We start from the raw sequence: 15,000 nt of genomic DNA, 5'->3' as shown, positions 1-15,000 counted from the left end.
CACACAGCACCCTCCAACACATCACTCACACACACCAACTACACACACGCTCACAGCATCCTCCAACACATCACTCTCACACACACACACCAACTACACACACACTCACAGCACCCTCCAACAGATCACTCTCTCACACACACACACACACACCAACTACACACACACACCAACTATACACACACTCACGGCATCCTCAAACACATCACTCACACACACACACACACACACACACCAACTATACACACACTCACGGCATCCTCAAACACATCACTCACACACACACACACACACACACGCTCATGGCACCCTCCAACACATCACTCACACATACACACACACACACACCAACTACACACTCACGGCACCCTCATCAATCACTCACACATAGACACACACACACACACACACCAACTATACACACGCTCGACCCCAACCAGCATGGCACCCTCAAACACACCAACTATACACACACACACACAGGGTGGGGTGGGGGGCAGAGAGATAGAGAGAGAATGAAAGAATAGAGAGAGAATGGAAGAATGAGAGGTGGATGAGATGAAAGACAGACTAAAGGGACAGAGCCAAAGAAGGAAAGAGAGAGAAGCCGCAGTAACATGTGTGTTGGTGCATATCCGCCTTGGAGAGGGTGACTGCTGTGTGTCTCTGTGTGTCTGTGTGTGTGTGTGTGTGTGTGTGTGTGTCTGTGTGTGTCTGTGTGTGTCTGAGCTGAGCCGGTGACATCACTGTCCTCAGTGTATTTCTGGAGCTCACAGTATTTATAAAGCAAACAGAAGAGAATGAGTAAGATGGAGAGAGGGGAGAGAGAGAGAGAGAGAGAAGGGGTGTGTGAGAGAGAGGGAGAGAGAGGGAGGGAGGGAGGTGGGGAGAGAGAAGGGGTGAGAGAGAGAGAGAGAGAGAGAGAGAGAGAGAAAGAGAAAGAGAGAGAGCATGACTAGAGAAAAGTGAGAGGAGGAAAGGGTCACCATGGAGATAGAACACTAGGAGGGCACTCAGAGAGTCCAGACTCGTCCAGGCCAAATGTTAACGAGAGAGAAAATCATCAGTGGAGCCGAGCCGCCCCGTGACTCCATCTGGAACGGCCTGACCATCCCCACACCAGACCACAACCCTCTACACAGGGGCAGGAGCAGCAGCATTAGCTTCATCTGCTACAACCCTCTACACAGGAGCAGGAGCGATAGCATTAGCTTCATCTGCTACAACCCTCTCCACAGGGGCAGGAGCGGTAGCATTAGCTTCATCTGCTACAACCCTCTCCACAGGGGCAGGAGCGGTAGCATTAGCTTCATCTCGCTACAACCCTCTACACAGGAGCGGTAGCATTAGCTTCATCTGCTACAACCCTCTCCACAGGGGCAGGAGCGGTAGCATTAGCTTCATCTCGCTACAACCCTCTACACAGGAGCGGTAGTGTTAGCTTCATCTGCTACAACCCTCTCCACAGGGGCAGGAGCGGTAGCATTAGCTTAATCTCGCTACAACCCTCTACACAGGAGCGGTAGTGTTAGCTTCATCTGCTACAACCCTCTACACAGGAGCGGTAGTGTTAGCTTCATCTGCTACAACCCTCTACACAGGAGCGGTAATGTTAGCTTCATCTGCTACAACCCTCTACACAGGAGCAGGAGCGGTAGCATTAGCTTCATCTGCTACAACCCTCTACACAGTAGCATCAGCTTCATCTGCTACAACCCTCTACACACAGTAGCGTTAGCTTCATCTGCTACAACCCTCTACACAGTAGCGTTAGCTTCATCTGCTACAACCCTCTACACACAGTAGCACACAGTAGCATTAGCAACCCCCCTCTCTTTCTCTCACTCTATTCCTCGGTTTCTCCCTCTTCTCTCAACCCCCCTCTCTTTCTCCCACTCTACCTCTCTCTCTCTCCCCCTCTTCTCTCACCACCCCTCCTCTCCCTCTCACCCCCCCTCACTCTATTCCTCAATCTCTCCTTCTCTTCCTTCATTCACCTTTGACAAATCTCTCCCTCTTCCCTCACTCCGCCTCCTACTCACATAGCCTGTGGCCATCTGTCCTTCTCATGTCTGAGTGTGTGTGTGTGTGAGTGTGTGTGAGTGTGTGTGTGTGTGTGTGTTTCATGAGCACTGAGGCGGTTAGATCGTTTGGTCTCATAATGCCTGTTGCTGCTCCAGTGCCGGAATACAAGGCTGAACTAGCAACCGGTCATGTGACTATGATGTCACATCCTGGATTGTCCCAAGGTTCTTCTGATGTTAGTTACATTGTGCTGTTCATACTTGTAGGAACGTGTTGGACAAGGATAAAAGGATATCAACAAGGCTACAGTGAGTGTGCAGGTGTGTGTGTGTGTGTGTGTGTGTGTGTGTGTGTGTGTGTACGACACTGTAATGACACACACACAGATGTCACAAGTCAGCATACACACAGTCAGCAGATATTTTGGTCAGAGAGTCCAAGCTTTCAGCACTGAAAATGTGAATGAGCACTTGGTCCAGCAGCTCAGCTAATGGCCTTATGCTGCCCACTGTGTGTCCCGTGTCTGTGTGTGTGTGGACGGTGTGTGTATGTGGAGGCCGTGTGTGTGTGTGGGGGTGGACAGAGGGAACACTGGGCCAAGTCGAGAGACGAAGGCTTAATGTCGCCAACAGCCGTGACCTTTGCCCCGCCGCTGAAGGTCGTAAGTGAATGGCCAGGTCTTCCGCCGGCTGGCTATCGTGCAAAACAGGAAGAGGATCCACGTGGACCTGACACAGCAGACGGAAGAGGCCTCAAGGCTCTAGAACACTCCGCGGACCACCGGTCAGCCATGCAGGGAAACGCAAACCACACGCTCCTCAGAGACCGGTCATATAGGCCACGGCGCATCCTATGGACTCAGTCATCGCACACACACCACCGCCACAGGGACGGACACACACACACACACACCACCGCTACAGGGACGGGGACACACACACACACACACACACACACACACCTGGCAGTATACAGTATGTAGTCACCACCGGGTCTAGGATTGGGAAATAATGACAGTGCATACTATTTGGTCTGTGTTATTTAGAGTCCATATAGTTGTGTAGGAGTCTGCAGTTTGTGGTATAGACCAGTGTTTCTTAACTGGTGGGTCGCGACCCAAAAGTGGGTCGCGGAGGTGTCCTGGGTGGGTCGCGAAGGGATGTTGTAAAAAATATAGGCTATGTATATTTTTTCATGCAACCACTTAAGGTTGACCCCAGCCACGGAGATATGCTACCATGGACTAGGCTACAAGTTGATAAACGAATTTTTCCTCCGTTTTCAACATTTTAACATTTAACATCGTGCACACTTGTCAGTTTTCAGAAAAGTTTTTGTTGACACCCGTGTTCATGCCGCCAAGAGCATGCCAAATCTTAGTGGTGTAACAAGAAGTTTGAGCCGACGTTAGCTAATCAGAATCCCGAAAATATCAATAACATCAACGAATCACTTCCTTGTTTCATTTCAACTGTATTTGCAAATGCAAAAAACGAAAAGGGTTGGCACCAACATTAGATTATATTTTGCAACTGCTACTCGGAATGCATCCATGATCACCAAAGCCAAATGAAAATGTAAACATTGGCCACACTTTTTGCGCAGATGCAAGCCTACTTAGCTTTTCTCAGTTCACATTCATACGCGAAACGAGTCCACGAATCTCCACTTTTGTCGGAGTTTTCAGAAAGAATTCAGAGGCGAAACCGCCGTTTGTGTGTAGGCTACACGGAAGGCACAAACGAAGGGAAAAGTCTCTGATCAGATCTAAAAAACATCTCCAGTTCTCTCATTAATGCTCCTAAAACGCATATAGGTCTAATTTGCACATTGTTCTCTGGTCTTTTCATTGTAAACCTGGCCTATAGGCCCATCTCATGATATTTGCAGTGTGATGTCAAATCTAAATGGATCTAAATGTTGAAATGTTTGTTTTGTAAATCTAGCCTAAATGTTTGTATTTTGTCGATTGTAATATATTTTGAGAAATAGAATATGTTCTTTATATATTTTAAAAAGTGGGTCGCGACTTAGTAACCATAGGGAATTGTGGGTCCCTTGGCCAAACCAGTTAAGAACCACTGGTATAGACGGCCTGAATGTAGGATGTGGTCAAAGACCTGCAGTCTCCATTTTAGAATGCAGTCTGCAGCCTATAGCTTGGTCCTCTATAGTCTAGTAGTAGCCAGTAGTATACTAGGCTGTATAGTCTAGTAGCAGCCAGCAGTATGCTGGGCTGGGTAGTCTAGTAGTAGTCAGTAGTGTACAGGGCTGGGTACTCTAGTCGGTAGTATGCTGGGCTGGTTAGTATGTACTCTAGTGGTAGTCAGAAGTATACTGAACTGGTTAGTATGTAGTCTAGTAGTAGTCAGCAGTATGCTGGGCTGGTTAGTATGTGGTCTAGTAGTAGACAGTAGTATACTGGACTAGCTGCTGTAGACAGTATACTGTATACAGTCTGTTATCTGCACTAATGTGTTTGTAGAGCCGGTTTCCTTATCAGTAAGTCAGGCTTAGTTCACCTGCTCAGACTCACCTGACAGGTTTTCTTGTGACACACACACACACACACACACACACACCAGTAGTAGGCCAACTCCGGGAACGCACACAGAAATGGGTCAAAGGTCGTCTCACACAATGAGTGGCGGGCGGAGACACACCCATGTGCCGTTACCTGGGGCAGGTGAGTTTCCTGGTTTGATGATTGACATATGAAGCCCAGGAGAGGTCACTTCCGATCGGCTCCCGTTTAGTGCCGGACTTGGAGGGCTCCGGTCCCGATCTGGCCCTGATCTGGCTCTAATTCGGCAGGAAAATGCGGAGCGTGTGGGAAAACCTATCGGCTCACGTCTCGCCCCGAATACTTTCCGAGCCGCGAGGAAAACAGCTGCCCCAGGTCCAGTCTCGTCCATCTCAGTGAAGCGAAGCGCGAGAGAGGGAGAGGGAGAGAGGGAGGAGAGAGAGAGAGGGAGAGAGCAGGATGGAGAGGGAGAAAGAGAGCGAGAGAGAGAGAGAGAGAGAGAGAGAGAGATAGAGAGAGAGAGGGAGAGAAAGAGGGGTAGAATAAGCACAGCCTGTTATTTTGGGATGAAGCGTTCCCCAGGCGAGTCGAGCCGAGCGGAGCGGAGAGCGAACATCCTACTTCCACGTATCCTCCTCAGAGACGGATGCAGACACGGAGTCTCCGCAGCGGGACGATCGCCATGCTGGCCCTGGACTGCCCAGTGAGGATTAACCAGCGCTGAGGACCTGAGCTGCTCGTGAGGGTTAATCGCCGCTGAGGACCTGAGCTGCCCGTGAGGGTTAATCGCCGTTGAGGACTGCCCAGTGAGGGTTAACCAGCGCTGAGGGCCTGAGCTGCTCGTGAGGGTTAATCGCCGCTGAGGACTGGACAGTGAGGGTTAACTAGCGCTGAGGACTGGACAGTGAGGGTTAACTAGCGCTGAGGACTGGACAGTGAGGGTTAACTAGCGCTGAGGACCTGAGCTGCCCGTGAGGGTTAATCGCCGCTGAGGACTGGACTGCCCAGTCAGGGTTAACCAGCACTGAGGACAGGATTGCCCAGTGAGGGTTAACTAGCGCAGAGGACTGGACTGCCCAGTCAGGGTTAACCGGCGAACAGGGCCAGTCACCAGGAGTCTGATGCAACAGCTGAGCAAGGAGCTCCTGGCAGAGAGAGACAAGCAGCTGGGGAGAGAGACTGGCAGAGACAGAGAGAGAGAGAGAGAGAGAGAGAGAGAGAGAGAGAGAGAGAGAGAGAGAGAGAGAGAGAGAGAGAGAATGAGAAAAAGGAGAGAGACAGGCAGGGAGGGAAACGTGAAGATGGGCAGAGAGACCAGCAGCTGGGGAACTGGTGGAGAGAGAGAGAGAGAGAGAGAGAGAGAGAGAGAGAGAGAGAGAGAGAGAGAGAGAGAGAGAGAGACTGGTAGGGGAGACAGGGAGATGTAGAGAGGGAGAAACAGGTAGAGTGAGATACAGACAGGGAGAGAGACAAGAGGCTCAAGGGGTGACAGGACATGAGGGAGACAAGAGGCTGAAGGGGTGACAGGACAGGACAGGACATGAGGGAGGCAAGAGGCTGGAGGGGTGACAAGACAGGACAGGACATGAGGGAGGTCGGCTTCTGGTCTCAAGACGCCATCTTTGTGACTCCCATGATGCCAGTGCTGCTGAGTGGGCCAGCCAGTCATGACACCAGAGACACAGCCATACAATAGAGCCAGTCAGGGGAGAACACCACAGGTTGGGCTCACACACACACACACACACACACACACACACACCGCACACACACACACACACACTTCCACTCTTGTCCAGTCTCTCTCCCTCACACACGAGTATACATGAACGAACACAAACCAGCACACACACCATCTCTCACGCACAAAGACACACATACACACAAGCACTGCACACACACACACATTCCCCTGCTGATTCAATTTAAGCAAAGACGGGCATGATGATGTGCTGAGTTCCTTGGCAACCATCTTCCCATCTCACAAGTAACCCCCCCCCCCCCCCCCCCACACACACACACACACACACACACACTGTCCACTGTATGACCGTTAGAAGAATGTGGAGATTTTTACAGGTAGCTGTGCAGGGGCTTACAGCTGAGAAGGAATGGCGAACACACACACACACACAAAGCAAACATGCTCTGAACAAGCACACACACAAGTCCAAAAGCACACACAAACGTCTGACCACAGGCAAAACCTGCCAAACCAACAAAGAGGGAAGTGTGTGTGTGTGTGTGTGTGTGTGTGTGTGTGTGTGTGTGTGTGTGTGTGTGTGTATCATATGTATGTGTGTGCAGACAGACAGGTTGCTCACACAACTAACTGCAACTTACTGTCAAGTCACCTCACACACAAACACCTCTGTTTACGACGATGCCTGCACATTTACTGTAAACTCCAATGTTTGCCACAAACACTAACTGCATAGCTACAATAAATCTGGAGAAAATCAGCCGCGCTGGCTCTACACTGGACAACCGTTCCAGAGAACGATTTATCTGCCTCTCGGCGGCCCGGTCGTGCGCGAGGAGGAGGGAACAGGTCCCGCGAGGGGATTTATTTGGCAAATATGTAACTCAGGCCCGCTCACGTGGAGACAGCCTCGTTCCTGGAGTTGTTTTCTTTTGGGTTTTTTCTTTTCTTTCACTCTCCCGTCTTTCTCGGAGAGAGGGAGGGAGGGAGGGAGGGGGAACGAGACAAATCCTCAACGCACAGAGTGGACTGTAAGAATCCGACACAAACATGTGGAGCTGGATTAACCAACACGGAAAGAAAAACAATCTAAGCGAGAAAAAACACATCTGAGTGTAGCTACTAAAACATTCCTAAGGCAACAATTTCTTAAAAGTCTCTGTTTGGCTCTATTCTCAGCTCGTCTTAAATTGGAAACTACTTTGGACATCCCTGGCCAGGTGGCCCGGTGGCCGATGTCTAAATGGCAGTGTGCTTCTGCTGTAGTGAAATGTAATAGCCACATAATACTGTATCTTTTCGGACATGCACAGAGGCGCAAGCTGTTGTTATGATCATATTTCTTCGGTCCAGGTGCATCCGAAAATAACCCCGTGTGGCTAGAACGACCAACCAGCTGCATTAGCGCTCGAGCCAAACCCGATTACATTCGCCCTCCATTACGTCATCCGGTCACCGTTCTGTACTGAACTGAGAGCCCGTGCGCACCTCGAGAGCTCCTCGAGACTCTGACTTGTCAATCCGATTGTCTCTCCCGTGGTCAATGAACGGAGCTGCCGATTCACTGGCTGCTCGCCCCGTGGCCTGAACATCACTACCTCCACTCATTGGAAACAGCTATAAGCTCTCAGCGATGGCGCGATGCTGACTATAAGCATCATTAATGTACACTACAGTCACCTACAGTATAGGCTACAGCCTACACAGGGCTGCGGTATATAGGGAGACGAGTGGTATGTCATTCGACATCTTGAGGTGTGTGTGTGTGTGTGTGTGTGTGTGTGTGTGTGTGTGTGTGTGTGTGTGTGTGTGTGTGGAGGTGATGGAGGACTAGCTCCGATGTATGATGCAATGGCATTTCATTCCATAACGTTCGCCTTGATAAGGTGTAGGCTACAGCGAAGTTTCCCAGCACATCACACCAGCGAGTAGGCTACAGTGACCAAGGACGCTTCCACAGAGCCACAATCAGTTAACGTTACTGCTTTGATCACATTCTCACACACACACACTTCGTGTCATCTCGCCCCTGCAGCGCAAATCGGACACAGTTGTCAACAGTGAGGGTCGGTGGTTACCTTGTTACAGTAGAGCATCCACACCTCGTACAGCCGCTCGTTTGATGCCATTCTGGGTGCTCGGCGGGAGAGCTAGCGAGCATGTAGGCAGCTGTTAGATAATAATCCCGTCCCTCACTTCACACGGCTCCACATTATTGTGCTGAAGGAATCATTTCTGGCAGACACTGCAACACAGGACGCGGTCCCACATTAGCTGTCGATTATCGCCCAAACCACAGCAATAAATAGCCAAGGGAAAGTGTTTTCTAAATGCGTCTCCCAAACGATGAGAAAATGTACTCGACAACGAGCAGATCAGTTGAGGCTGGACGTACACGGACCGGTACGGCAGTAATGTGTTATTTCCGATGAAGGTGGCAGGCAGGCTGCGCTAACAGCGAGAAGTTCTCGGCGCACCGATCCATCTTGAATTCCCAGGTGACCGACCGATGTGAGGTAGTGTTGTGTTTCCTGCTCGACTGGCTGCTACCGTTCAGCTGGCACTTCGAAGTCCGATGGGTCCGTGTGGATTTGAATATCTCCTTTCCTCTTCCGCAGTCTGGTGTTCAACCTGCATAAAATGATAATGACAAGCAATATAACAGCCTGGCATGGCATCAGACTATAATTTGTTTAGATGAGTCAGTTAAACAAAGATGCACGACAGCGAATGAGAGAGCTAAAAAAAAAAAACAAGCCCACACCCGTCATCCGTCAAATAAAGTCCCCAAAATTCAGAGGACAAGAAATGTACTGTAGGGCCTTATTCAGTGAGCAGAAACTCAATCCTCCAAAATAACCGTGAAAGAATGACATCACCGACAAGGCAGCTCACCAGCAGCCTTAACAAACGACCACATAGCGCCAGTCCAGAACTCCATAACAAAAGTTCTCATGCCAAAACACTGAACTTCTCACATGCAAAGCTGTAGGCTTTAAATAATTAGCAATACTTGAAACTCATCATTGGTTGTTATAGGCTTCTACTCTACCTACTACCTTAGTCAAGTCACTTGTAGCCAACAGGATTCGCAAGTTTAGTTAACCTTACCAAGATGAGCTAGCCTATTCTTAAACCTGTGTTACTCGATTTGGGAAAGTCTGATAGAAACCCGTGCTCCAAACTTTGAGGCGACTTGATGGCTATTAAGCTTTAACTGGCCGCTCACTGCAAGTTATCAAAATAACTTCGAAGTTATGCTCGCCAGTTCAGGCATATGATAGCTGGATAGCCTGCTCATTTTTGTGCCTTGATCGGAACAGTGAAAATATTGTCTCATTCAGAATCTCAAAAGGCTGCCCCTCCTCATAGTCACAGAAGTCAAGAGGTTTTTTTCTGTATTAGGCTATACGAGGAAAGTGGACATTCGTCAACAAAATGCAAGCACTGTCTCGAAATGTCGCTCATCCATCCACACATTTGGAAGTAATCGAAAGTCAGTTATGAATCACTCACCAGTGGAGGTCGTTCATCCGAAATTCAACAACCGCTGCCCAACCTGACAACCAGGTATTTACTCGTTAATGCCGTCAACGTCGAATGAGAGGGCAATTTCACAAGGAAACTTCACCAGCAGCAGCAACGCACTGGCAACAGCAGAGGCAGGAGGGGTTTGTTGATTTTTTTTCTGTTTTGCGACAGTGAGCTACTCCTTTACGTTGCCGATGTGGAGCTCACGAGTAGTTAAGGGCGTGGTTTGGTTGCGACGGATCCACGCTTCTCTTGCATTTTGATTGGCTGTACTTCTTATTTGTCTATCAAGTAAAGCCAAGCCTCTTTGGATTATCTTGCTTGCATGAATGCATGTTGCAGAGAAGGCTTTACCATTTATTATTTGAGCATGCACTATAATGTAACAGCAGTGCCGCTATTTAGAAGCGAGTTGATTCAGCGTTAAGCTACCACCAGCTCCACTTGTTTTTTTCTTGTCCGCTGTTCAGGCAGTGCTGGCAGTGGCAGCTGAATCATCTTCTCCAGTAGGCTAGGTCTAACTGAAATGTAGGTTGGCATCATATACGAAACGTGCAACGGCTGATGGCGACAGTTTAAATCTCCCTCATGCATTTAAATATCTCGGAATTCAGGCTACATTATTATTCTGCCTTGCTTGCTTTAACAGTGATGGGGAGCACCATCTACTGGCCTCGGCGAGGTAGTGCAACAGTTGAAAACAGGCATTTACAGTAGCCTACATAAGAGATGAATTTCAGTAAATATGTAGGAAATCTGCTGTTGAAAAAGGTTAATAAATATGTCAGTTTCAGGCGTTTCTCCTCTTCATTCTGCAGTCATGGGCTGAGCCTCTTTATTCACCCAGTCATGGGCTGCAGGCTACTCTCCCAGTGTATCAGTAGGGGGCTACAGTGGACCTGCTAAAACAATGGGTAGGCTACACCCCTCTTGCTTCAGGGCCCAGTGGCCTAATGGATAAGGCATCAGCCTCCGGAGCTGGGGATTGTGGGTTCAAGTCCCACCTGGGTCGACTTATTATGGGATAATAGTGGTTTCTACGGCAGGCGCAGCGGATTAACAACACGGAATCATGAAAGATCATGAACTGCAGATTCATCTGCCCGTACAGTCATAATCGCCGGCCTTTACGCTCGGTGGTGTTGATGCCGATGGAGTTGACAGGGTGCTCATTTGGAGTGGGGTGATTTGTTAAACCATTACCTGCACACACACGTCAGGCAAATCCTAACACACATTCATAATTTCAGTTTTAATAATTCACCACATTTACAGTTGGACATAAGACATAAATGATGTCCAGACCAGGACATAATCACTGAGCCCTTAGCTCTCCTTGCATATTTGTCCTGGAGTTATATTATTTTCTTTGCTTTTGTGCATCCTACAGTGTTTTACAGTATCAAAATGATAACAATACAAAAAAAAGTCTCACTGGTTTTGGCTAATACCAAACAGGTCATATGGAATGCTGAATTTTATTCTTCAATAAAAGCATTTTGTGTGATAGATAGATGAGGACTCCAGGGGTATGCAGGGGGCCATGTGTGTATCTTCTGCAGGATCCCCCCCAGCGGCCGTGTGTTTGCCCCTGGGCATGGTGTGTGTGTGTGTGTGTGTGTGTATGTGTGTGTGTGTGTGTGTGTGTGTGTGTGTGTGTGTGTGTGTGTGTGTGTGTGTGTGTGTGTGTGTGTGTGTGCTTGTGTGCGTATATGTGTGTGTGTGTGTGTGTGTGTGTGTGTGTGTGTGTGTGTGTGTGTGTGTGCTTGTGTGCGTATATGTGTGTGTGTGTGTGTGTGTGTGTGTGTGTGTGTGTGTGTTTGTGTGAGTGAGTGCGCGCGCTCATGTGGGTCTCCCGCCAGGGGCAGATTGGCCAGCGGGGGGTTTGTGGTTGGCGGTGAGGCCGCAGGAAGTGAGGTCACGCTGCGGGCAGTGTTCCAAGACGTCCGTCATGACCACGTCCTTAAAGCGCTCCCAGCGCTGGTGGCGCAGCATCACGGCACACAGCTCCTCGTCACTACAGCACACATTTGAGTGGAGTTGGGAATGATTCATATGATTCAATGATTCAATGGTTCATATGGAATAAGCTCTAATAAGAGGTGGATAAACTCTAATAAGAGGTGCCGGTGGATAAACTCTATGTCTGAAATTTCAGAGGTGGATCAACTGTGTTTACTCCACTATGAGCCATAGCCTACTGGTTAGGGCTTTGAGCTTGTAACTGGAGGGTTGCCGGTTTGATCCCCGACCAGTCTACAGCTGAAGTGCCCTTGAGCAAGGCACCTACACTGTAACCCCTCACTGCTCCCCAAGCGCCGCTTTTGGGCAGGAAGCTCACTGCTCTGGGTTAGTTTGTGCTTCACCTCACTGTGTATTCACTGCGTGCTGTATGTGTTCACTTATACAGTATATCCTGTGTTTTGAGTCTCACCTGGGGTAGGTGTGTTTTGAATCCTACCTGGAATAGGCCTACCTGGGGCAGGTGTGTTGAGTCCTACCTGGGATAGGCCTGACAGGGCCAGGTGGGTTTTGAGTCTTACCTGAGATAGGTCTACCTGGGGCAGGTGTGTTGAGTCTCACCTGGGATAGGTCTACCTGGGGCAGGTGTGTTGAGTCTCACCTGGGATAGGTCTACCTGGGGCAGGTGTGTTGAGTCTCACCTGGGATAGGTCTTCTGTATGTCCTGCAGTTTCTTCAGGGCTTCCTGGTCGACCAGCTCGTCAAAGCAGGTCTTCTCCACGCGGAGAATCTCCACACACCTGCTGACCAGCGTCAGGCTACGGCCGTCCCTCTGTCTGTGTGGGATCAGGTACTCATTCAGGCCCTGGACACACACACACACACACACACACACACACACACACACGCACATGCGCACATTTACACATTACATACACACAGACACAAACACATACATGCGCACACGCACGCACGCACACACACACACACACACACACACACACACACACACACACACACATACGTGCATATACACATTACACACACACACACACATACATATTACACACACATTACACACCCACACACACACACATGTGCATATACACATTACACACACACACACACACACACACACACACACATACATATTACACACACATTACACACCCACCTACACACACACACACACACACACACACAGCGAGGGCATATAACAGAGCAAGACTCTTTGTCCATATAATATAATACAGTCAGCAGCAGAGGAACATCTTTAACCACCCTGAGCCTTGCTTGGGGTCAAGGGTTAAGGTTCAGGGGTTGGAGGAAGTAGAGGGAGGTGGGCGGGGCATGCAGCTCTTACAAAAGTGCTGCCCTGCTGCAGGCTGTCAATCAGGAACCAAGCGGAGGTGGGGAGGTCAATGGGGGGGCCTTTCACTGGAGGGGGGGCCACTCTGTGGAGAGAGAGAGCGAGAGAGAGAGAGAAGGAGAGAGAGAGAGAACAAGAGGGAGAGAGATAAAGAGAGAGTGGAAGCGAGAGAGAAAGATATAGAGATGGAGAGAAGGATTAATTGACGAGGAGAGAGAGAGATGGATGGAGGGAGGGGATAGAGGGATAGAGAAAGAAACAGAGAGAAAGAGAGCAGGATGAGTTATCAATGTGTTCATGGAGAGGAAGGGGGCGGGGCCTACCTGTGTGTGTGTGCGCTGGTCTTCTCTGATGACACACCCTCTGGCTGCCGTGGCAACCCAGTCTTCACACCACTCTCTGAACAGTACAATTAGTAATTAGTAAGTAATACATTTAATTTGTGTAGCATATTACATTCCAAAGTTCTTCACAGTTAAAAAAGACTTCAGAGTTGTGATTCAATCACTAACTACAGCTGACACCTTCAGACACAAACCAAAACAAAAGAGACAGACATACAAACATCCAGACAAAACACACGCAGGTCTGAAAAGATGGGTTTTTAGTAGAGCTTTATAAACAGTCCCAGATGATGCTGTACCTGCTGTCTGACGTTGTTTAAGTAGACGCTGGTATGTCTTGCACTTGGTCAGGTCCACCTTTCTCAGAACGTCACACAGACCCTGAGAAGAAAATAGAATTCTTGGTCAGACAAACTTTGTCCACAGATGATACCACACACACACAGACACACAGACACACGGACACACACACACACACACACACACACACACACACACACACACACACACACACACACAAACACACACTAATACACACACACAGTGTCACTATATAGCATATATTTCACTCGTCCACAAAGAAAGTACTTCTGCATTTCAATCAGCTTCCTATACAACACTCCACCATGCTTACCCGCGCAACAAATATGAGGTTGCCCATGTCGTACAGTAAGTGTCCTTACCCGCGCTACAAAGAATAGAATAGAAAATAGAATATATACTTTTTTGATCCCGCGAGGGAAATTCAGTTCTCTGCATTTAACCCAATTTAACCGAATTAGTGAACACACAGCACACAGTGAACACACAGTGAGGTGAATCACTCAACCCAGAGCAGTGAGCTGCCTGCCCAACCAGCGGCGCTCGGGGAGCAGTTAGGTGCCTTGCTCAAGGGCACTTCAGCCGTGGTGGACTGGTCGGGGATCGAACCGGCAACCCTCCGGCTACAAGTCCGATGCGCTAACCAGTACACCACGGCTGCCCCACAAAGATGAGGTTGCCCATGTCATAAGTGTCCTTACCCGCGCTACAAAGATGAGGTTGCCCATGTCGTTGGTGTCCTTACCCGCACTACAAAGATGAGGTTGCCCATGTCGTTGGTGTCCTTACCCGCACTACAAAGATGAGGTTGCCCATGTCGTACAGTAAGTGTCCTTACCCGCGCTACAAAGATGAGGTTGCCCATGTCGTACAGTAAGTGTCCTTACCCGCACTACAAAGATGAGGTTGCCCATGTCGTACAGTAAGTGTCCTTACCCGCGCAACAAAGATGAGGTTGCCCATGTCGTTGGTGTCCTTACCCGCGCTACAAAGATGAGGTTGCCCATGTCATTGGTGTCCTTACCCGCGCTACAAAGATGAGGTTGCCCATGTCATAAGTGTTCTTACCCGCGTTACAAAGATGAGGTTGCCCATGTCGTTGGTGTTCTTACCCGCGCTACAAAGATAAGGTTGCCCATGTCGTTGGTGTCCTTACCCGCGCTACAAAGATGAGGTTGCCCATGTCGTACAGTAAGTGTCCTTACCCGCGCTACAAAGATTA

At 49.2% G+C, this 15,000-nt stretch overlaps 2 protein-coding genes and 1 non-coding gene across 3 annotated transcripts in view; 1 reads left to right on the top strand and 2 right to left on the bottom strand.

Moving 5' to 3' along the window:
* nbeal1 (neurobeachin-like 1) overlaps positions 1–9,890 on the bottom strand; it is a 68,592-nt gene extending 58,702 nt beyond the window's left edge. Inside the window, 2 exon segments of the mRNA XM_062528470.1 lie at positions 8,330–8,882; positions 9,768–9,890. Of these exon segments, the coding sequence (XP_062384454.1) occupies positions 8,330–8,380 (51 nt within the window). The 5' untranslated portion in view covers positions 8,381–8,882; positions 9,768–9,890.
* Positions 9,891–10,721: 831 nt separating this feature from the next.
* Positions 10,722–10,794, top strand: trnar-ccg (transfer RNA arginine (anticodon CCG)). The gene has a single exon. It is a non-coding gene; the product is annotated as a tRNA-Arg (tRNA).
* An 810-nt stretch (positions 10,795–11,604) lies between these two features.
* LOC134071382 (cyclic nucleotide-binding domain-containing protein 2-like) overlaps positions 11,605–15,000 on the bottom strand; it is a 7,936-nt gene continuing 4,540 nt past the window's right edge. Inside the window, exons 8-12 of the mRNA XM_062528071.1 lie at positions 13,757–13,838; positions 13,437–13,512; positions 13,108–13,198; positions 12,446–12,609; positions 11,605–11,799 (exon numbers count right to left, since the gene is read on the bottom strand). Coding sequence (XP_062384055.1) covers positions 11,625–11,799; positions 12,446–12,609; positions 13,108–13,198; positions 13,437–13,512; positions 13,757–13,838 — 588 coding nt within the window. The 3' untranslated portion in view covers positions 11,605–11,624. The remainder of the gene's footprint in view (positions 11,800–12,445; positions 12,610–13,107; positions 13,199–13,436; positions 13,513–13,756; positions 13,839–15,000) is intronic.

This window comes from Sardina pilchardus, chromosome 23 (genome assembly GCF_963854185.1).
Source record: "Sardina pilchardus chromosome 23, fSarPil1.1, whole genome shotgun sequence".
NCBI classification, from domain to species: Eukaryota; Metazoa; Chordata; class Actinopteri; order Clupeiformes; family Clupeidae; genus Sardina; species Sardina pilchardus.
This window is presented reverse-complemented; position numbering and strand designations above follow the sequence as displayed.